At 38.2% G+C, this 24,378-nt stretch overlaps 1 protein-coding gene and 1 non-coding gene across 5 annotated transcripts in view; both read left to right on the forward strand.

Moving 5' to 3' along the window:
* The window catches only part of C4H2orf42 (chromosome 4 C2orf42 homolog), a 35,227-nt gene extending 11,192 nt beyond the window's left edge, over positions 1–24,035 (forward strand). For all 4 annotated transcript variants that reach the window (XM_081594468.1, XM_081594466.1, XM_081594467.1 and 1 more), the window contains exons 2-10: positions 786–1,064; positions 1,536–2,370; positions 3,074–3,184; positions 8,469–8,573; positions 9,881–9,985; positions 13,130–13,237; positions 15,609–15,709; positions 17,059–17,221; positions 23,350–24,035. In XM_081594468.1, coding sequence (XP_081450594.1) covers positions 1,548–2,370; positions 3,074–3,184; positions 8,469–8,573; positions 9,881–9,985; positions 13,130–13,237; positions 15,609–15,709; positions 17,059–17,221; positions 23,350–23,558 — 1,725 coding nt within the window. In that variant the 5' untranslated portion in view covers positions 786–1,064; positions 1,536–1,547 and the 3' untranslated portion in view covers positions 23,559–24,035. The remainder of the gene's footprint in view (positions 1–785; positions 1,065–1,535; positions 2,371–3,073; positions 3,185–8,468; positions 8,574–9,880; positions 9,986–13,129; positions 13,238–15,608; positions 15,710–17,058; positions 17,222–23,349) is intronic.
* Positions 11,910–11,982, forward strand: TRNAE-UUC (transfer RNA glutamic acid (anticodon UUC)). Its single transcript has one exon. It is a non-coding gene; the product is annotated as a tRNA-Glu (tRNA).
* Positions 24,036–24,378: the final 343 nt, after the last annotated feature.

A 24,378-nucleotide genomic window follows, 5' to 3' on the forward strand; every position in this document is an offset into this window, starting at 1 on the left:
ACTCAGAACACCTGGAAAAAAAAAAAAAAGACTGTTCTTTGGGATCAGAAAGCAAAAGCAAAGCTCTCACCTTACTTGAAAATCACAAGCAGATTTACCTTTTTTAAAAGCATTAAAAATATTAAACTTTAGTTGATAATATGCATGCTGCTGATACCTGCAGCTTACTTTGAAGTGCATCAAAATATGAAAGGGATTGATAGATGAAGAAAGGGATATGTAATAAATATAGTAAAAGGTTAATTTTAGAATCTAGTGGGTGGGTTTATGAAGGTTGACTGTATAATTCTATTTTTTTATATGTTTGAAAATTTTCGTAATGTTGGGGGAAATCAGAAACAGAGATTCACATTCTTTTTAGCAGACACTGGGTTAGTGGCAACCACACTGCTGATTTTGATAGGTGGCCTCAGGCAAGTTACTTAACTTTTGATTTTTATCTGAAAAGCCATTGTTGTTTGGCTCAAATGAGACACTAATATGGTGAGATTCAAATGAAATAACGTAAAAGCATGTTAAAAAGCATAAAGTGCTATAAAAATGCAGTGCATTACTATTAGGAATGCTGAGTGTTCGACTATTTATATACCTGACTCTAGGTGTTTTTGAAAGCTCCCTGTGTAATGACATTAGCACTGTTTTACCTTCTTGTGATTGGAAGTATAAAACAACCATGATAATTTCTATCAAATATTTCTCAAATATTTGTGAAAGACTTTCCTTTTCTAAAACGAAAGAATCACTCTTTGTATAACTTTAATAGTGTTTCCCTGTTTTACTTACAGGCTGCCATGGTCTCCACTTAGGGCAGTGGGAATCTTTGACTATGGAACATTGGGCATGAGCTTTGCCATTGGCTGGCCAAAAAGGAAGAGGCAGAATGTCTCCATTGTTACACCACAGAGTTCAAACTTCAGAAGACTTTGAGTTAAACAGTGTTTTTTACTCTGCAAATTGTTGCATCTTCACTTGTCCTCTATGATCATCACAAACTAATGAAACACCTTTTAGGTCTTATGAATTCAGGTTATACTGTTTTCTGGATACTCTGGCAATTGATACAGGTAAGATTGGTCTGGGTTTTGTGGGGAATGGTGGAAGAGAAAGAACTCATCTTTCCCATTCTCCAGTCGCTCAAGTCAAACATCTGTGCATGTTGAAATTAGGTTAACTAGGGAATTCCTTGGCAATCCAGTGGTTAGGACTTTGTGCTTTCACTTCCATTGATCCCTTGGTGTGGTCAAAAAAAGATTAGGTTAACTAATCTAGCTTGTTGTATAAAACAAGACTGAATCTTGAGAAATATTTCAGTTATTACATTAGGCCTTGAAAAATAGAGAGATACAAAAGGCAAAGATTCCTACACTTTTATTTTATTTGAGGGTTTAAATGGATGTTTTCTTTGAGGGTACAGTTTGAAAATAGTGGATAGCTTCTTTTCATTTTACTTTCTGTACTAAATATTGTAAGTGATTTTAACTGTGTGTGTGTTTGTGCATGTATACTCAGGCTGATGAGCTTATTGTCTTTTCTAGAACCTATGAAAAATGGAACCAAACTCTCTAAGGACCAAAGTTCCAGCTTTCTTATCTGATTTGGGGAAGGCCACATTGAGGGGGATCAGAAAGTGTCCCCGATGTGGCACATACAATGGCACCCGGGGACTGAGCTGTAAGAACAAGACATGTGGAACCATTTTCCGGTATGGTGCCCGGAAGCAACCTAGTGTTGAAGCTGTCAAAATCATCACAGGCTCCGATCTGCAAGTCTACTCAGTGCGGCAAAGAGACCGGGGCCCCGATTACCGATGCTTTGTGGAGCTAGGTGTTTCAGAGACGACCATCCAGACGGTGGACGGGACCATCATCACTCAGCTGAGCTCTGGCCGTTGTTATGTCCCCTCATGCCTGAAAGCTGCCACCCAGGGCGTTGTGGAGAACCAGTGCCAGCACATCAAGCTGGCAGTGAATTGCCAGGCAGAGGCCACCCCTCTGACTCTAAAGAGCTCGGTCCTGAATGCCATGCAGGCCTCCCCAGAAACCAAGCAAACCATCTGGCAGTTGGCCACGGAACCCACAGGTCCCCTTGTTCAGAGGATTACTAAAAACATTTTGGTGGTGAAATGCAAAGCAAGCCAGAAGCATAGTTTGGGGTATTTGCATACATCCTTTGTGCAAAAAATCAGTGCCAAAAGCTTGCCTGAACGCCGTTTCTTCTGCTCCTGCCAGACTCTAAAGTCACACAAGTCGAATGCTTCCAAGGATGAGGCAGTCCAGAGATGCATTCATTTCTTTGCTTGCATCTGTGCCTTTGCGAGTGACGAGACATTGGCTCAGGAATTCTCAGACTTCCTAAACTTTGATTCCAGCGGTAGGTGGTGTGGTTGACACATTTACTCTGTTTTTCTAGAACAGCAATGAAAGAGTCCCACTGATGGCATTTGGAGATTGTCCTAGCAACCTTCAAAAGCAGTTGCTAGATAAATCCAATGAAAAGCATTCCTTCTTTTAATTCCAGTCAGCACACTTGCATGGAGGTTGGTTGGTTGGTTGAAATTAATGATCAAGAAACTTGGGCATTTTCATTGAGACAATGAATCAAGCAAAGTTAGCTTTGCTTTGATTTTTTACTTTTCTACCGATTCCCTATGTTAGTAAAAACAAAGAGCACACAAAAAGTACCTTCTATTTTGTCTCGCTTGCTTGTTTCTTATCTTTGAAGATGGGGAAAACTAGTACCTTGCTCAAAAAATGTTTTAAAGTTTCTACATCAAAACTTACGTTGTTTTTAACATTTTCATCTTGTGCTTTTATTTTCATTTCTGAATGATCTTTAGCTGGCAGCAACTCCCAGATTTTTTGTTTTACGTTTCTCTGTAGAGCCTTTTATCATATTAATGGCCCATGAACAAGAACATATGTTTGGGGAGTTCTTTAAAGGAACTGATTTTAAAGCAGGCAGTCATGCTGTAATTTGTTTTGGGGATTTGGATTTTTTAGAAATTCTTCTCTAGATTGGGACCCATAGTTATTCATAGATAGTATTAATAATTCAGAAATTTGTTATATTTTAGGTCTAAAGGAGGTTATTGTGCCCCAGTTAGGTTGCCATTCAGAATCACCAGTATCAGCTTGTGAGTCTACCGCCTCTAAGCCAAAGAAGAGGAAAAAGGAGGAAGTATCTGGTGAGAAGCTATTTCGTTTGTTTGGTGGTGGTGTGACCTTTAGATACTGTTTTACTATGTTTTATATATTTCACTGAATCTCAGCAAATACAAGAGGTAATGTTGTTGTTGTTTTCTGAAAAAACTTTTACCCTTATTGATAATTCTTTGTCAAGCTAAGAGTTGGTTCTGTTGGCCAAGTATAAGATCCACTCAAACTCTGCTTGTATTATTGATATGTTTGTTCATCCCTGAATCATTTTCAGACTAGTTTTACACCTTAATCTGCCTTAAGATAGACTTACGAAGTTTTCATTGATAGGTGTTTATTTAAAAATTTGTGATAGTGTTTAATTATATTTTCCATGATAATTTAGAAATATAGTTTGTTTTCTGCATTTTCAGCAGGTGGCATTATATGTGTATTTTTTTTCTTTTTTAATTCAAAGGACTCATATAAATCAATGTGAAAATGCTAAAGTAGTATAGTTGATATAAGTGTTAAAAGACCTAGACTCTGAATGAAAGGAAAATATTACCTGGTCTGCATATGTGGACCAAACTCCAGACTCACTAGTGAAGAGAGAAATGCAAATGTTTTATAAATACAAAATTAAAACAAGATGCTTTTGGATGCCAAGTTAGCAAAGTTTTTTTACGTGATGAGGCCACAGGCAAATTGGCCTCTTCAGCGTGGCTAATGTAGTGTAAGTTGATTTAATCATTTGTAAAAGTAGTTTGCAGTATTTGTTAAGAACCTTGAAAAATGTTGCTATCCATAGAGGGCGTATTGCTGGAAGCGGGTCAAGTGGTTGTGCATAGTTTAGGTGCTGGGAAGTTGGAAAAAGATGGAGAGACAGTGACTTGGTTATTTCTGTGTTTTTGAGAGAGAATTCTGGCAGCAATATAGAACAGAGATTATGGTTAAATGTTTACTTATGAGTCTTTCCCCCAGAAAACTTGAAATTAAAAAAAAATTTTTTTTATACCCTGTAACTCAGTAATTCTACATTTAAATGATCTTTTTTAAAAGAAATAATCCTTGATATAGGAAAAACATTTTGTCCAGAGATGCCCACTGGGTATTTGTTTATAGTAATGAAAATTAGAGACAACTAAGGGCCAACCACTGGGGATAGTTAAACAAACCACTTGATAGAATGCCAGGCAGCCATTAAAAATGACTGTAAGGAGTTTGTAGGAATGTTAGATCACTCAGGTAGCCAGATAAAGTACAGAATACTCAATTCAATTTGAATTTCATACAAACAGTGAATAATTTTTTGTGTGTAAGTATTTCCCATGGAATCTTTGGAACACACTTACAATAAAAAATTATTTGAAATTAAAAAAATTTTTTTTGCTAAATCGGTAATCCTGGTGTAATTGTTGTTGTTGCTCAACTCTTTGCAACCCCATGGACTGCAGCTTGCCAGGCCTCCTTGTCCATCACCTTCTCCTGGAGTTTCCCCAAGTTCATGTCCATTGAATTGGTGATGCCATCCAACCTTCTCATCATCTGTCTCCCTCTTCTACTGCTGCCTTCAATCTTTCTCAGCATTAGGGTCTTTTCCAATGAGTCCGCTGTTCATGTCAGGTGGCCAAAGTATTAGAGCTTCAGCTTCAGCATCTTTCCTTCTAATGAGTATTCAGGGTTGATTTCCTTTAGGATGGACTGGTTTGATCTCCTTGTTGTCTAAGAGACTCTCAAGAGTCTTCTCCAGCACCACAGTTTTGAAAGCATCAATTCTTCGGCACTCGGCCTTCTTTCTGGTCCAACTCTCACATCTATACATGACTACTGGAAAGAGCATAGCTTTGACTATATGGACCTTTGCCAGCAAAGTGATGTCTCTGCTTTTTAATACACTGTCTAGGTTTGTCATAGCTTTCCTTCTAAGAAGCAATCGTCTTCTAATTTCATGGCTGCAGTCACCATCCACAGTCACCATCCACAGTGATTTTGGAGCCCAAGAAGAGGAAATCTGTCACTGCTTTCACCTTTTCCCCTTCTATTTGCCATGACGTAATGGGACCAGATGCCCTGATCTTTATTTTTTCAATACTGAGTTTTAAGCCAGCTTTTTCACTCTCTTCTTTCACCCTCATCAAGAGGCTCTTTAGTTCCTCTTCACTTTCTGCCATTAGGGTGGTATCATCTGTATATCTGAGGTTATTGATATTTCTCCCAGCAGTCTTGATTCCAGCTTGCAACTCATCCAGCCCTGCATTTTGCATGATGTGCTCTGCATATAAGTTAACACAGTGACAATATACAGCCTTGTTGTACTCCTTCTCAATTTTGAACCATTCAGTTGTTCCATGTAAGGTTCTAACTGTTGCTCTTGACTCGCATACAAGTTTTTCAGGAGGCAGGTAAGGTGGTCTGGTATACTCATCTCTTCAAGGGTTTTCCACAGTTTGTTATGATCTACACAGTCAAAGGCTTTAGTGTAGTCAATGAAGCAGAAGGAGATGTTTTTCTAGAATTCCCTTACTTTCTCTATGATCCAGTGAATGTTGGCAATTTGATCTCTGGTTCCTCTGCCTTGTCTAAACCCAGCTTGTACATCTGGAAGTTCTCAATTCAAGTACTGCTGAAGCCTAGAGTGAAGGATTTTGAGCATAACCTTACTAGCATGGGAAGTAAGTGCAATTGTCTGGTAGCTTGAACATTCTTTAGTACTGCCCTTATTTGGCATTGGGATGAAAATTGACCTTTTCGAGTCCTGTGGCTACTGCTAAGTTTTCCAAATTTGCAGACATATTGAGTGCAGCACTTTAATAGCATCATCTTTCAGGATTTTAAATAGCTGTGCTAAAATTCCATGACCTCCACTAGTTTTATTGGCAGCAGTGCTTCCTAAGGCCCACTTGACTGCACACTCTGGGATGTCTGGCTCTAGGTGAGTGACCACACCATCATGATTATCTGGGTCAATAAGATCTTTTTTATACAGTTGTTCTGTGTATTCTTGCGATCTTTTCTTGATCTCTTCTGCTTCTATTAGGTCCATACCGTTTTTGTCCTTTGTTGTGCCCATCTTTGCAGGAAATGTTCCTTTGATATCTCCAATTTTCCTGAAGAGATCTCTAGTCTTTTCTCATTCTGTTTTTTTCCTCTATTTCTTTGCATTGTTCATTGAAGAAGGCCTTCTTGATTCTCTGTGTGCTTCCCTGGTAGCTCAGCTGGTAAAGAATAGCCTGCAATGCAGGAGACCCTGGTTTGATTCCTGGGTTGGGAAGATCCGCTGGAGAAGGGAAAGGCTACCCACTCCAATATTCTTGGGCTTCCCTTGTGGCTCAGTTGCTAAAGAATCCACCTTCAATGCGGGAGACCTGGGTTTGATCCCTGGGTTGGGAAGATCCCCTGAAGAAGGGAAAGGCTACCCACTCCAGTATTCTGGCTTGGAGAATTCCATGGACTGTATAGTCCATGGGGTCACAAAGAGTCGGACACAACTTAGTGACTTTCACTTTCACTTGTTTCTCCTTGCTGTTCTCTGGAACTTTGCATTCAGTTGGGTATACCTTTCCCTTTCTCCCTTGGTTTTCGCTTCTCTTCTTTCCTCAGCTATTTGTAAGGCCTCTTCAGACAATCACTTTGCCTTTCTGCATTTCTTTTTCTTGCAGATGGTTTTGGTCCACGCCTCCTATACAATATTACAAACTTCTGTCCATAGTTCTTCAGGCACTCTGTTTACCAGAACTAATCTCTTGAATCTATTCGTCACCTCCACTGTATAATTACAGGAAATTTGATTTAGGTTGTACCTGAATGGCCTAGTGGTTTTCTCTGCTCTCTTTAGTTTAAGCCTGAATTTTGCTATAAGGAGCTGATGATTTGAGCCACATTCAGCTCCAGGTCTTGTTTTTGCTGACTATATAGAGCTTCTCCATCTTCAGCTACAAAGAATGTGATCAATCTGATTTCAGTATTGACCACCTGGTGATGTCCACGTGTAAAGTCATCTCTTGTTTTGTAGGAAAAGGGTGTTTGCTGTGACCAGTGCATTTTCTTGGCAGAATTCTGTTAGCCTTTGCCTTGATTCATTTTGTACTCCCAAGGCCAAACTTGCCTGTTACTCCAGATATCTCTTGACCTCCTATTTTGCATTCCAATCCCCTATGATGAATAGGACATCTTTTTTTTTTTGTATTAGTTCTAGAAAGTCTTATAAGTCTTCATAGAACTGGTCAATTTTAGCTTATTCAGTGTCAGTGGTTGTGGTATAGACTTGGATTACTGTGATATTAAATGGTTTGCCTTGGAAATGAACGAAGATCACTCTGTCATTTGTGAGACTGCACCCAAGTACTGCATTTCGGACAGTTTTGTTGATTATGAGGGCTACTGCATTTCTTCTATGGGATTCTTGCCCACAGTAGTAGATATAATGGTCATCTGAATTAAATTTGCCCATTCCTGTCCATTTTAATTCACTGATTCCTAAAATGTCAATGTTCAACACTCTTGCCATCTTCTGCTTGACCATATCCAATTTACTTTGATTCATGGACCTAAAATTTCAGATTCCTATACAATACTGTTCTTTACAGAATCGGACTTACTTCCATCACCAGTCACATCCACAACTGAGCAACATTTCTGCTTTGGTCCAGCTGCTTCATTCTTTCTGGAGCTATTAGTGATTGCCCTCCACTTTTCCCCAGTAGCATAGGGGACACTTTCTGACCTCAGGGGTGGCGGGGAGCGAGCAGGGTGGAGCTCATCTTTCGTTGTCTTATCTTTTTGCCTTTTTGTGCAGTTCATGGGGTTCTCACAGCAAGAATACTGGAATGGTTTGCCATTCCCTCCTCCAGTGGAACACATTTTGTCAGAACTCTCCACTATGACCTATTGGTCTTGGGTGGCCCTGCACAGCATGGCTCATAGCTTCATTGAGTTATGCAAGCCCCTTCGCCATGGCAAGGCAGTGATCCATGAAGGCGGATGTAATTACAGGTTCTTAAAATCACAAAACCAGCAAAATAAACTATTTATAAAAAAGAAAATGGATGCTACTTCACCAGAAAATTGATAGTGATTGTCTGAGAGGTAGAACAAAGGGTGAACTTCTTTTCTTCCTTTCATTTCTAGTCCCCCCACCAATTTCCTGTAAAGAGTGTAAGACACTTTAAATGTTATATATAATGGCTAATGCTAATTCCTTTTAGAAACTGAAGCTAAGCTAATGTAGAAATCAGCATAGACTTTTTATATGTTTTAGACTTCAGAAATTAATGTTGAAATGATTTATACTCTGCAGATGTCTTATTAAACACTATGATGATTGTGGTTTAGGTGCACAGACGAACAGTTCCCTGCTACCTCCAGATGCAGTGAGCAGTAATCTAAGGAAAAGTGGCCTGAAAAAGCCTGTGGTTGCTTCTTCGTTAAAAAGGCAGGGTAAGTGTCCCTTCCCCAAAATAGGGTAAAGAGGTGGAAAATTATCCTAAAGAAGCCCAGAGCAATATAATCACATGAAATGTTGCATGTTGTCCCCCTAGATAAACAGTAGCAGGCACTGAGGCCAAGATCTGTACTGTCCCTCCCACTGCCTCAAAACAGGCTCACAACCAAATTGTCTTTTAAATAACAAATGCAACAAAAATTACTGACATGCTTTAGCATCATGGATTTTGTAGAATATTTTGTTTTTGTTGCTCATTACCCACATGCAGTTGGTATGGGTGGTTCAAAACTGAAGAAGAAACACATTTTACAGTTATATAATGCTAAATATTTGTTAAGAAATACAAAATTAGTGAAATTTGAAAACACTGAAAGGCAGTAGCAGGGCTATCATTCTGAATTTTTGAGACAGAATGACTTAATTTGAGTATAACTCATAAATTTATATATATATATATGATATATATATATCACTTTTCTGTGCAGAAGAGTTAAGCCTGTATGTTTAGGGATCAACATCTTCTTAAGTCTCATATCATTTGGCTGGGTGATTAAAAATTAGAGGTCATCCCTATGCTCACACTCGGGTTTTGAAGACAAGACCAATAAATACATAAATAGCAGATGGTACATGTGTGTGTGCATGCTAAATTGCTTCAGTCATGTCAGCAAATAGTACAAGACCAAATCTCAATTAACTAAATAATTAAGAACTTACACATTCCAAGAACAAATGTTTGTAGAAGGTCAGGAAGTAAACAAGTTAAAAGTATCACTTTGACACAAAGAAAAAAGAAAAATAGCTTTTAATTCAGCTTATCATTAGATGCTTTTACCTATGAGAATTTTAATTTTAAATGAATAGCAGTTTTCCATCTTTACGTCTTTATAAAAGGGGATATATACTTCAGACACATGAAGACATTTCAGGAGAAGAAATAGAATGGTAGGTCAGTATATAAACATACTCTTCAGGAATCTGGTCAATTAATGGCTCTAAACCAACCATTCTTCAGTTTGCAGTTTGATGTTGAAAGGCTGCAAACTTTCTGTGGTTAATAATGTTAAACCCATTAGTCTCTCCGAGCTTTCTATTTCTTTTTTTTTCTTTCTCTAGATGGATTTTTAAAAAGAAAATCCTGCAGTATTCCATTTCACTTAATTTACCTACTGTCATTGAATTTCGGCTTGTTGCTCTTTTATGTAGTATAAACTCCTTAGCTTTTTCAGAGTTTAGGTAAGTGTTAAATTCTGTAAGAAAAGATAAAAATTAATGAAGAGTTTTTTTTTTTTTTCCCTAGCCTGTGGTCAGCTGTTAGATGAGGCACAAGTGACCTTATCCTTCCAAGACTGGCTTGCCAGTGTCACAGAACGCATCCATCAAACCATGCACTATCAGTTTGATGGTAAGTATTGGTCATCTAACTGCGCTGTTGGTGAAAGTCAGAGAAATTAAAGTGATTGTGTATAGCTCTACTCTGTTTTGAAAAAAAAAAGTAATTGGGCTTCAGTCTAGAGGGCACTGGACCACAAGAGGATAGAAATCGAAATGAAATAAAGGAGTAATCACATAATTAAAATGCAGGACGAACAAAATTGAATTTGGTGATGGAAAAGAAAAACCACAGCAAATAATAAGTAAAAGTAGACAGCCTTGGTCTTAGGGTGTGCGTGGATGTGTATTTGATGAGGGAGATAACATGCCTTAGAAGGTCATTCTAAACTCTCAAACTTAAAGCATGGGAGGAAAAAATCTAAACATGTGAGAATAAGATAGTTATATAAAATTACATGGATATGGTAAGGGCTTCCCTGGTGGCTCAGATGGTAAAGAATCTGCCTGCAATGCAGGAGACCTGGGTTCGATCCCTGAATGGGGAAGATCCTCTGGAGGAAGGCATGGCAACCCACTCCAGCATTCTTGCCTGGAGAATCATTATGGTCAGAGGAGCCTGGTGGGCTACAGTCCGTGGGGTCGAAAAGAGGCAGACATGACTGAACGACTAAGCATAGCACATAGCACAGATATGCTAAGGAAGATTGGAGAACACAAGCTGGATTCGGGTTGATCATGATAGCCTCATAGAACCTCAGCAATTTCAGAAGTGGACCATCCACCAGGCCTTGCCCATTGCCTGAAAAGCATCCTTGATGGATGGTTTTCAGGTTTTGTGTAGTGGTGAGCAGCTCACTCCTTTCTGAGGCAGCTCATAACATTGTTGGACAGTGAGAGCTGTGAGGAAGGTCTTCCTCATACTAAGTGGAAATGTTTGCTAATAATACTTCCTGTTGGTTTTAGTCTGGGCTCCAGCCACGTGGAGTAAGTCTGTTCCTGTTTTCAAGTAACAGTACCTGCTGCTGCACACACCCATTGGCCTGCATGACAGATCTTCTCTTTTCCAAGTGATACATCTCAGGTCTTCAAACACTCCTCATAGCATTATTTATAAACCTCACAACATTTTGATGTTTTTTGCTGAATATGTTAAGTTTATGAATATCATTTTAAATACAAAGCACCCCAAAGGGAATAGTAGCCCAACAGAAGACACTCAGGAGGAGGAGATGAGTTGAAGGGTTGGAGCAGTTGTGGCTTCATGGTGAAGAAAGGAACAAGAATGGAGGTGTTGAAATACATGCTTAGTTTTATTTACCTTGGTTCAGAATAAATAAAATTTATTCAGAAATAAAATTTTAGAAGTTGCTTTTGGAAAAACAAAATAAACTAGGGAACTTTAGGGATTTCCCTGGTGGTTTAATGGCTAAGACTACATGATCCCAGTGCAGGGGGCCTGGGTTTGATCCCTGGTCAGAGAACTAGATCCCACATGCTGCAACTAAAGATTTTGCATGCTGCAAAGATAGAAGATCATTTAGGAAAAAAAAAAAAAAAAACTAGGGAAGGTTAAAAAGAGAGTCTGTTTTTCTTTTCTTTTAAAATTTCATTCATTTATATATTGTTTGAAATAATATAATAAATACCTACTAACCCACCTCCTAAAACATAGAACATTGACAATAATGTAAGCTGTAAACTATGGTCCTTTTTCATCCCATTCCTTATACCACCCTCTCTCACCATCTCTATTGCTACCACCTTTGTCAAAGTCACCATCAGCTCTCTCCAGCACTGTGATTCTGAGTCTTTTACAAGGGTTTTTCAAGATTAATTTATAAACCTAAACCCTAGCATCCCATCAGCTGAGTTCTGGTGAGTTAGCACTTTTAGAGTCATAATGATCTTTGCATGTAGCTTATAATCTAATTTCAAGATGAAAGACTTTAAAATTCCTTTCTTCAGTGACTTCTCTAAACTGCCTATATGGGAATTCCTTGATGGTCCAGTGGTTAGGACTTCGCACTTTCACTGCTGAGGGCGAAGGTTCAATCCCTGGTTGGGGAAGTAAGATCCTGCAAGTCATGCCACATGGCTAAAAATAAAATCAACTGCATATATATTAATATGCAAAAGTGTGTTAGTCACTCAGTCATGTCCAACTTTTTGTGACCCCATGGACTGTAGCCCACCAGGCTCCTCTGTCCATGGAATTCTCCAGGTAAGAATACTGAAGTGACAGCCATTCCCTCCTCCAGGGGATCTTCCTAACCTAGGGATTGAACCCAGGCCTCCCGAGTTGCAGGCAGATTCTTTACCATCTGAGCCACCAGGGATTCCCGTATATTAATATTATAGTGGCTCAAAAGCAATGACAGTTTTGTTATTGACATTCTACATTCAATTAAGCAGGTAAAATCAATTGAAAGCATATAAAATCTTAATATGAAATCCCAGAAAACCTTTTATTTTTCTTGGTTTGATCTTTATTTCAAAAAAGGTATCTGAACTGTCTTTAAGAACTGCTCTTTAAGTTGCATCCAGGGAGGTGGAAGTTACCTATTAATCCACTTGGTTCTGGATGGTTTTGCTCTGTTGGAGCTTGACCCTTGGGCAGAGTTCGTAAGAAAAACTCTGAATTTTTTCAACCTCTCCCCTGAACACTCTTTCTGTTGACATTTTGTTGACCTGGTGTTTTGCAAGTTTGTTAAAGAAGTTTGTTAAGTATTTTCAAACAGTTTTCCTACCTTCAGATCAGAGAGAAAACTGATGCTTATTGGATAAAGTGTCCTAACTTTGCAGTCTCTGGCATTCACAGTTCTGGCCATCTGAAAGCATGAATGCAAGCAGCAAGTGCCTGGGAGAGTGAGCAGGAGTGAATCAAGTTTACCTTCTCAACTCAGCCTCAATGTTCTCATCTCATGTCCTCTTTAAAGGGAGAAGTCTGTGCTGTGGTGGTGTTTACAAAATTGAGGACTAGAAAAGTTATTTTTGGTAGATGACAAGAATTGGATATAATTGCAAGGGATCAGGAGTAGGGCAAGTGACAGTGCTAGACCCATAAAGGTCCATCAAAGCTCGTTTTTGCCTCTGTATAAAGAAATCTCGGTGGTATTTTTAGTTATTACTGCCCATCAGTTCCATTTCCTCCACTTTTCCCTCCACACCAGAAAGCCCACTTGTGTTTCTTTAAATGAGTTCTTATTTCCTGTAGGCAAACCAGAGCCACTGGTTTTCCACATTCCTCAGTCCTTTTTTGATGCCCTGCAACAGAGAATATCCATCGGCAGCGCGAAGAAACGGCTTCCCAACTCTACCACAGGTATGAGATGTTTCTTTAGGAATAGCCATAAATGTCTGGACCTTACAGAATTATGTTTGGGAAAAACTGTGCAGGATTTTCAGGATTAGGTCTTCTAGATACATACTCAGAGCATGAAGCCTTAGCCCATCAGCTCTTAGAATAATGATCACACACTTCAAAGGCCTCATGCTTATTCTAGTAAGAGTTGATGAAAAGATTCAAAAAGCAAAAACTTGATAAAAGAACCACCAATGAAGGGCAATGAAGGTGCCCACCAAGAAGTTGGGTATTTTCTAGATATGAGCCAGTTTCAACAAAAGCATTGCAAGCTCCAGTTGGTATTTGGGCTGGCTTCTTGGAAGCATATTACAGTATGTGTCAAACACTAAAACTTGTTTTTCACGATTCCTGATTTTTGATGAAGGGAGATTTTCTTTTTGGAGTGATTCTCAGGCTTGATACATTTTATCATTACAGTATTTTGGTACTTAGTTCTCGATTTTATATAATATCTTTCTACTAGAGATCTCAAGGTACTTATTAGGTAGTATAGGAAAATGAGGGAGAAAAAAGGAGGAAGAAAAGATTGCTTAGGGGCAAATAGCCCAAGAGTATCTATAGCTGGTTCAGTTCAGTCACTCAGTCGTGTCTGACTTTTTGCGACCCCATGAATTGCAACATGCCAGGCCTCCCTGTCCATCACCAACTCCCGGAGTCTACCCAAACACATGTCCATCGAGTCGGTGATGCCATCCAGCCATCTCATCCTCTGTCGTCCCCTTCTCCTCCTGCCCCCAATCCTTCCCAGCATTAGAGTCTTTTCCAATGAGTCAAGTGGCCAAAGTATTGGAGTTTCAGCTTCAACATCAGTCCTTCCAATGAACACCCAGGACTGATCTCCTTTAGGATGGACTGGTTGGATCTTCTTGCAGTCCAAAGGACTCTCAAGAGTCTTCTCCAACACCACAGTTCAAAAGCATCAATTCTTCGGTGCTCAGCTTTCTTCACCATCCAACTGTCACATCCATACCTGACTACTGTAAAAACGATAGCCTTGACTAGACAGACCTTTGTTGGCAGAGTAATGTCTCTGCTTTTCAGTATGCTATCTAGGTTGGTCATAACCTTCCTTCCCAGGAGTAAGCGTCTTTTAATTTCATGGCTGCAATCACCATCAGCAGTGATTTGGGAGCTATTTCTTCAGTAAATTGTTATTTGATGATATAATAGGGACTGAAGTTTAATTCTGGAGAATTCCATGGACAGCAGCCTAGCAGGCTACAGCCCACGGGATCACAGAATTGGACACAACTGAGCAACTAGCACTTTCACTTTCACTTTAAATGGTACAAACTGTGAATCACTCTGTTTAGGGCCATAAAAATCTCCCATCTTTACACCTTATCTCTCTAACATTTGAGACAATGTTGATTCTTCCCGTTTACACTTTAGGTCTAATACATTAATTTTAACCCATCCCTTAGATATTTTTAGGCCCTTCAGTGGAACTCCTTTATAATCGGGAGGCAGGGTAATAGATTGGCAACCACATGAGCAAGATTTAAACTCCATGTAATTATTTTAAGGACTCTGATTTGACCTCTGACGTATCTAAAGTTGTAAGAAGCTGTTTTATAATGGAGTCTTGTGTCTGTAGTTTTATGAAACAAAGAAGTTTCTAAGATGCCCAAAATTAGTATCTCAGGGAAGCATCAGAGACTTCATATAGCAAAAATCCATATCATTTGGTTCACCACATTTTGCCGAAACCCTGTGTATAGATTTGCTTCTAGAATTCTCTTTTAGGGGTTTCCCTGGTGGTCCAGTGATTAGGACTCAGTGCTTTTACTGCCAGGGCCTGAGTTTGATCCCTGGTCAGGTAACTAAGAGCCTGCAAGCCATGCAGCACAGCCAAAAAAGAAAAAATAGGATTTCTTTTTTTTTTTTAATTTATTTTTGGCTGTGCTAGGTCTTCCTTGCTGCCTGTGGGGTTTTCTCTAGTTGTAGAGAGCGGGGTCTACTCTTATAGCAGTGGCTTCCCTTGTTGCTGAATATGGGCTCTAGAGTGCTCGGGCTCCAGTAGTTGCAGCTCCCAGGCTCTAGAGCATAGGCTCAGTAGTTGTGGCACATGGGCTTAGTTGCTCCAGAGCATGTGGGATCTTCTGGGACCAGGGATTGAACCCATGTCTCCTGCATTGGCAGGCGGATTCTTTACCACTGAGCCACCAGGAAAGCCCAGGATTTCTTTTTTAGAGGGCAAGATTCTATAAGGCACGAATATCACTTCACTGCACTTTCTAGAAACTAAAATGACAAATTCAGTGAAAGAGCACAGGTAATGCTATTATTTTTCAGTAGTCTAATTTTGTCCCCTTTTTTTACATTAAAGCTTTTGTTCGCAAAGATGCCTTGCCACTGGGAACCTTTTCCAAGTATACCTGGCATATCACGAATATCCTGCAGGTTAAACAAATCTTAGATACCCCGGAGGTAAGAGCTGATTTCTATAACACTGGGAGGGCAGAGTGGGGAAGAGAGAGAAGCAAGTGCAGGAAGCACCAGCTCGTTGAGTTATGGACACTACAGAGAATTCCTTTTGTTCATCCTAAGAGATTATTCAGGAACATTCATGACTTTATGGTTCGAACTCTGATTTTAACAGGTATTCACTGGAACTTGAGGTTGTATTCTTTTTTAAATTGGAGCATCCTTTTTTCTTTGCCTTTGGGATGAGAAAACAAGGATACTTTTTCTTGTAAGTTAAATAATGCTACCCTACTATCTATGGTGAGCCATAGATTAACTGGCAGGCACCTGGGAAGTATATGTATAATTTGAGATGATATGCTACTTGTGAAGTCAGTAGGTCCAGCACAATTTAGTGTCCCTCTCCAAACTGCAATTGAGTTCTCATTAAAGAAATGATTCTTAGTTTTTGTTCCTTTTTACAGGGATAGTAGTAGACATTTTTAAATATTTTTTTCAAGCAGATCCTAAAATCTTGAGGATTTTCCCTTCCTATGATGATAGAATATTGTGGAAAACTCAACATCATGTGATTTAATACATTAAGATTATCTTGATTGCAAGGCATTGTTATGTTCAGAAAAATAATAAATTATTATCTGTAGAACTTACATGTGAACACTAGGGAAGATTTATGTTAGCCCCAAAGACAATGGAGGAACTTCTTTAAATGCAGGATGTCACAGAAAGAAACACATGATGTACAGGGAGGCACTGAAACAACCCAGAGTAAAGTCAAGTTGCTGAGTTTCTGTCTGTTGCACATCACTTACCTGTATCACCCCATTCCAGCTCACAGCCATGACTTGGTATGGACTGTATTTTGCAGATGAGAAACAGGCTGTGGGTAGCTCAGCCTGCTGTTTAGTGGCAAAGATAAAATTCAGTTCAGGCTTTGTCTGACTCAGTGCCAAGGATGGTGGAAGCACACAAGACATGAGCTGTAGGTGTTGTCAGTAGAGTTTTTAGGAGAAGACTGCTGCCAGCAGATCAGTGAGGAAGGAATAAAATGACTTTAAAGCAGATCTGTGCCAGCAGCAGTTATGTAGCCGTGAAGGTAATAGGGGTTCAGTTCACTAGGGTTTTGCAGGAGTTCAAATTAAAGTTATAGAAAAAAAGGGAAAGCCGTGAACAATATGTAGAAGAAAAAGCAGAATTGTTGAAAAAATTTACTTGAAAATACAAGGAAAAGTTTTGAGTGCACTTGAAAGAATGAATAAAACCAGAATGAATAAAACCTATTGTCATCCAGTGTTTGTCCGCTTGTAAAGGTTTTCCTTTCTCACCTTTCTTGGTATTGTCTCCATATCCAGATGCCTTTGGAAATCACCCGGAGTTTTATCCAGAACCGGGATGGGACCTATGAGTTGTTTAAATGTCCTAAAGTAGAAGTAGAGAGCATAGCAGAAACCTATGGTCGTATAGAAAAGCAACCAGTGCTGCGACCCTTGGAACTAAAAACTTTTCTCAAAGTTGGTAAGTAAATTGGTGGTTTCAATAGCACACCTTCCTTTGAAGGTCAGCTGTGTGTATTATGCTGTCCTGGACTTTGGGTCTTGACCTTAAGCAAAGAAGACACATTCATACATTTTGTAAAGGCAGTCATAGGATAAGGTGTTATGTTTCATTTGAGCCACTGCCTTTAAAATAGAGAAGTAATACCTGTTCATTATACAGAAATCATTGATTTCACTACAGAGCATAAAGAAAAATAAAAACCACCGATAATCCCACCCACCATGCTTCCTAAGTGGCGCTAGTGGTAAAGAACCCGCCTGCCAATGCAGGAGAGGTAAGAGAGAAGATGGGAAGATCCCCTGGAGGAGGAAATGGCAACCCACTCTAGTATTCTTATCTGGAGAATCCCGTGGACAGAGGAGCCTGGCAGGCTGCAGGAAAAGCCCACCAGGGTCCTCTGTCCATGGGGTCGCAAAGAGTTGGACATGACTGAAATGACTTAGCACACAGCACAATCCCACCCACCATAAATGACATGACCATTAAGATTTTGGTGTACACTCTTTTTTTTTCTGCGCATAGGAAGAGTTTCTGAAACATGGTATCATATCTAAATAGCTTTTTCCACTTAAAAATATATCATGAACAACTTTCCATGTCTGCCTTCAACATTATTTTAGACTTTTTTATTATTATAAAACATATATAATATAAAACTTAACATTTTAACCATTTTTAAGCATAAAATTTTTCTGCCATAAAGTGCTTTGGCATTGTTATGCAACCATCACTACCATTCATCTCCAAAAGTTTTTCATCGTCCTCAACTGAAACTGTACCCATTAAATACTAATCCGCATTCCTGCCTCCCCCAACCCTAGTTACCATTCCACTTTCTGTCTGTATGAATTTGACTACTTGAATTAGAATCATACGATTTTTGTCCTTTTGTTACTGGTTTATTTCATGTACCATAATGTCTTCAATGTTCATCCACATTGTAGCATATGTCAAATTTTCTTTCTAAGGCTGAGAAATGTTTCATTATATGTATAGACACACTTTGTGTATCCATTCATCTGTCTGAATACTTGAATTGCTTGATCTTTTGGCTATTGTGAACATGACATTTTTAAACAGCTGCATAAAATTCATTCATTACGTTATCTCACTCTGATCAACCCTGAGTTTAAGTTATGTCAGACTTTTTGCTATTACAAACAATGCTTCCTTTTATAATTAACTTCCTTTTAGAAAAACCTTAATTATTTGGCCTTAATTATTTCCTAACTTATTTAGGATATTTTTGGGGATAAATTCTTAAAAGTTAAATTGGAGGACTTCCCTGGTGACACAGCAGAAAAGAACCCGCCTGCCAACGCAGGGGACACAGGTTTGCTTCCTGGTCTGGGAAGATTCCACATGCCTCAGAGCAACTAAGACTGGGTGCCACAGCTACTGAGCCTGCACTCCAGAGCCTGAGCTCTGCAACAAGAGAAGCCACAACAGTGAGAAGCCCGAGCACCAAAACTAGAGAGTGGCCCCCACTCACCACAACTAGAGAAAGCCCTTGCACAGCGACGAAGATCCAGTGCAACCAGAAATAAATAAAATTATTTTAAAAAAAAGTGAAATTGGAGAGTCAAAATTTATTTACATTTTTAGGACTTTTGATTTTTTTTTGCCACACTGCTGTCCAGAAAGATGGTACTAATTCTACAGTTTACTCCTGCTAACCATGTATGAAAGAGTTTCTCTTTTTTAATCTTTGTTGATCTGATAGGCAAAAAATATTCTATCGTTCTTTTAATTTACATTACCCTCAAATATTAATGAGAGTAAATTTTTCAGTTAGTCATTTGTATTTGATGAATTGCTTTTGCTTTGTGTATTTTTAACTGAGGTATTTTAATAATAATGACACCTGCAACAAAATGCACTTAATGAGCTCTGTGCTGGCTGTTATTTTAAGTGCTCTACATATATTAATTCATTTAATGCTCATCATACCCCCTATTCAGGGGTAGATACTGTGATCCCCATTTACAGATGAATAAACCGAGGTGAAGATAGGTACAGTAACCTGCCCAGAGTTACACAGCTAGTGAAGTGGTAGGGCTGATCTTCAACCCCAGGCAGTCAGAGCCTTCACTCCTAGCCACCCAGTACTCACTCACCTGTCTTTCCACTAACTAGGCTATAAGCACTTTCAGACATACTATTTCAGACATCTCTATTCTTCACTTTCAGGGCAGTGAACTATGTCATGAAGAAATTTAGAATTTGTAATTATTTTGTCAAACTCCTGTGAAATATATTTTTGGCTACTCTTGTGAGTAAGATGTTTATCAAGTGTCTAACTTGTTACTGCCAGCGTATGGGAAGCTCTTGATTTTGGTATGCATGCATGCTAAGTCACTTCAGTCATGTCCGACTCTTTGCAACCCCAGAGACTGTGTAACCTGCCAGGCTCCTCTGTCCATGGGATTCTCCAGGCAAGAATACTGGAGTGGGTTGCCATGCCCTTCTCCAGATTTTGGTATAATTGCTGTCCTTAATGAGTTCTTATTAGTGATGATAGTTGTTTACCTGTTGGTTTCTGGGAAACTAATTATATCACTTGAAAAATGATGACAAATTTGTTTCCTATCAAATGTTTATACCATTGTCTTTTTCTTGTTAAATTGCCTACAACTTCAAGAGCAACAATGAATAATAGTAAAGCTAGCAGCTGTGATTTTCATTTTATTATAGTAAAATTATTGTTTTTACTATAGTAAAACTCCCCCGGCATAGCACTTTCCAACTGTCTTGAAGAAGAGATAGTGATAAATATTCTCTGAAAAAAGTGTTCCATGATCTGATAAGTTTGAAAAATGCTACATACTGTATTTCTTTGATTTGAAGACCCTTGAATGTAAGATGTTCGTCAACTTTGTAATAACTTTTGGTGCGAAAAGAAATTTCGCCACATGAAAACTTCCCTAGTTGTAAGATACACTCAGATCTCAGAAAATGTTATAATTAGAGTAGGGAGGCAGTAGTGAGTAGTGTCTTACAATATCATATATCTCTCTTAGTAACTCATCATATAAATTTGCATATTAACAAGATCCTAAAATACAGATTTGTATTGAACTTTATGTAACTTCAATTTTCCCCAACTTATTTGACCAGTGAACTCTTTTCAGGGGAATGCCATTAGTATTTCATATAGAATACTTTTCTGGAAAAAGCTGCTCTAAGTTTCACTAGTAAATAATGAACTATTGATTATTAATTTCAGATTAAATGTTTTATTTTAATAGCATATCCTTCGTTTATTAAGTTATTTTTATTAGGAGCTAAAATTGATTTTTAATATAGTTTTTTTAAAATTATTTTTATTTATTCATTTATTTTTTGGCCTTGCCACACAGCTTGCAGGAGTTCACCAACCAGGAATTGAACCTGGGCCACAGCAGTAAAAGTGCTGAATCCTAACCACTAGACCACCAGGCAGCTCCTTGGAATTGAATTTTTTTTAAATACCTTTTTACCATCTTTTGAGAAACCTCTAAAGATAAACTCTACTGACCCAAGTGCAATGAAATTTAAGTATAGTTGATGTACAATATGAATTTTAGGAATCAATTTCTAATATTGAAATAATCTTACATTTCTGGAATAAATCCTATGTAGTCTTTTTTCTTTTAACATATATGTAGATTCTATTTGCTAATACTTTATTTAGGATTTTTTATTATCTGTTCATAAGTATTAGTTGCCTACAATTTCTTTTTTGGAGGCTATCTTTTTTGGGTCTTGGTAATAGTTATGTAGAAAATGATTTGTATGTTTTGAACTATTTTCCAGTTTTGTCTGTTAAACTTTTCTGAACTCTTTAAAAAGTTTTTCTAACGTTTTCTTGGAACTTTTTAATTTTTATACCTTTTGGAGTTATCAGTTACTTTTTAAAATTCATGTTTGATAATAGGAACATTTAAGGTTCTTATTATTAATATCTAAATAGCCTATAATCATAGTTTAGTTTCTCTGTTCCCAATGCTTTGTATTTAAAGTTTCTATTTGGTTGAGGCTTTTGATTTTTATATTCTTAACTATCCATTCCTACTTTTTTATTTTGAGTTCAGAAGATGTGCCTTTTCAATTTTTTTAAAAGAATTTAAAAATATTTTCTCACTAACCTAATGTATGATACGAATTTGTGCAAGCAAACGTGTTATTATTTATCCAATATAAAATCTTGTATAGCTTTAAGATTTATAAAACTTAGATAGCAGAGTTGTAATACAATTTCCTACTACAATTTTGTTTCTCTAAATGCCTTCTGATATAGCAAACGCCTTTAAGTATTGTAATGCAATGTTTTTTGGTACATTAGAGTTATTGACAGATGTCAATGTAACTATATTATCTTAGTCCATTTCGACTGCTGTAACAGAATACTGTAAACTGGGTGACTTATAAACAACAGGGATTTGTTTCTCACAGTTCTGCAGGGTGGGAAGTCCAAGATTCCTACAGATTCGATGTCTGATGAGGGCCTGCATCCTGGTTCAAAGATAGCCATCAGCAGCCTTCTCTCTGTGTCCTCACATTTCAGAAAGGGCATAGATGTCTCTGGGGTCTTAAATAAGGGCATTCAATCTCACTCATCAGGGCTCTTCCCTCATGACCTAATCACCTCCCAAAGGCCCCGCCTTCAAGTACTGTCACATTGGGGATCAGGTTTTCAATTTATGAATTTGGGGAGGATACAATAATACTAGGGAGAAATTTTAGAGAATATAGATTCAGCCTATAGCAACAGTTCAATTTAAAAATAACATTTGCCCTTAATTTTTCTTTATTCAATATTACAACAGTGACACCAGCTTTCTTTTGTTTTACATTTTTCTGATGACTGCCATCCTTTTAACTTTTTTTGTGACACTTTGTTCTTGTTGACTCTCTTACCAGTATTATATTGTTTTTATTTTTCTCTGATTTTAATATATCCCCTTTACTATAATTAATATAGCTGGTCTTCTGTCTTCTTGGTTTTTTATTATTATTATTTATTATTTTTGGCTGTGCTGGGTCTTGGCGACGCAGGCTTTTCTCTAGTTGTGGTGAGCAGGGGCTACTCTCCAGTTGCCCTGTGCAGAGTTCTCATTGCAGTGGCTTCTCTTGTTGCGGAGCATGGGCACTAGGGAGCACAGGCTTCAGTAGTTGGCGGCTCCCTGGCTTAGAGCACAGGCTCAATAGTTATGGCTCGTGAGCTTTGTTGGTCCTCAGCACGTGGGATCTTCCCAGATCAGGGACTGAACCCGTGTTTCCAGCATTGGCAGGCAGAATCTTTACCTGTGAGCCACCAGGAAAGCCCCATCTTTTTGTTGTTTCTGTTTTTTGCTAAATGGACTATGTTCTCTGTTTATTGTCTCCACGTTTTAGAGGTGATACCATATGCTTATTTTTAATTATGCTAGTACTTTATATTTATTCAAGAGTATTCTTTAACCTGAGTTTTTCACATTTAAATCTTTAATATTCTGGACTTTATCTTGATGTAAGTTATGAAGTAAGATTCTGTCATCTTTTAGTTTCTTCCAGATAATTATGTAGTTGATGTACCCCATTTGTTATAAGAAACACTTACTTGTATTTCTTACACTAATTGAAAATACCACTTTGGCCTTATCTTAAATTCCTCTTCTTTTTGTATCCATTTTGGATCTTTCTGTTTTGTTCTTTTCGTCTGTCTCGATATATGCCAGTACAACACTCTTGTGGTTATTATAGATTTGTAATATATTTTAGAACCATGTGGATTTTAATTCTCTTTCTGGTTTCCTTGAAACTTGACCTTTTCTTGCTAGTCTCCCTTTTCATCTCATCCAGCTGTCTTTTCCTCTTAGCCTGGCCTCTCCTTATGATTCTTTTGGCCCTGTTTTCATAAAGGCTGAGTCTTATTTTGAGAATGCCAGAGAGTTCCCTGAAATTTTGTTTTGGATAGATAGAGCAGTTGTTCTTGTTGCCCACCCCCTTTTTTTCTTCTCATATAGTTTTGTTTTTTTTTAACTTCTTTTTCATTTTAAAATTTGTGAAAATTTATTTTGGAATTGTACTAATCAATTCTTTTTTATTTTCTTTTTTATCTTTAGGCAACACTTCCCCAGATCAAAAGGAGCCAACACCTTTCATCATCGAGTGGATCCCAGATATTCTTCCCCAATCCAAGATTGGTGAGCTTCGAATCAAGTTTGAGTATGGGCACCACCGCAACGGGCATGTGGCAGAGTACCAAGACCAGCGGCCCCCCTTGGACCAGCCCTTGGAACTGGCTCCTCTGACCACCATCACTTTCCCTTGAAGCAAAACAAGAGTCTTTTGCTGCTAAATTTGCACATCCCCACCCTTTGACAACTTTAAATACTAGTTAGACACTTAGATGGCTCTGTTCCTTAGTGAACTACTCTTAGCTAAGATGCAGTTTCTCAGTGCATTCAAGTGAATTCTTTTGAAGAAAAACTCTTCTTGTAAATAGCCCTTTTGGTGCTGCTGTGTATAGTCTTCATTTAACTTGGATGATATTCCTGGATAGAGTTTTTAAACAAACAAAAAGAAAACCAGCTCACTTACCTTCCTGAAGGACTCACCTTTAGAGTTTGTTTCAACCTTTTCCTAATTCTCTAAGAAGTCTGCAGCACTCCACCTTATACTACCATGTTGGAAAATTAATAATACCTTGGTTAGGGCAAAATGTTGAAGATCATCCTGAAAGAGTTGCAATCATATCCTTTTATGCTCTTCTCAAATAAAGCACAGTGTCACTAGTTTTTATAAATTATATCTTGTGTTGGCCTAATTATAAAATTATAAACCTTTTGGGAGATTTAGGTGATAGTGAACTAGGAAAGAGATTCAGGTGTCAAGGCAATATTGATTGACGTTTCAGACTAATGCTTGTAATTACTTGTTCACTTGATTTTTATTTCCTTCTTTACTCTACAAAAAGCTTAATAGGTGGTAAAATTCAGTTTCTGTTTTTTAATTCATTGATCACAGAATGGAGATACTGAAAGTCACAGAATAGAAGCCTGCCTTTAAGGAGAAAAGAAGAAAATGGAACATTTCCTATTTGCCTATTACATTCCAGGCATTTTCATTTACAATCTCACTTAATCATTGTT

Source organism: Giraffa tippelskirchi, chromosome 4 (assembly GCF_054371585.1).
Source record: "Giraffa tippelskirchi isolate mGirTip1 chromosome 4, T2T-mGirTip1v1.2.pri, whole genome shotgun sequence".
Lineage (NCBI taxonomy): Eukaryota > Metazoa > Chordata > Mammalia > Artiodactyla > Giraffidae > Giraffa > Giraffa tippelskirchi.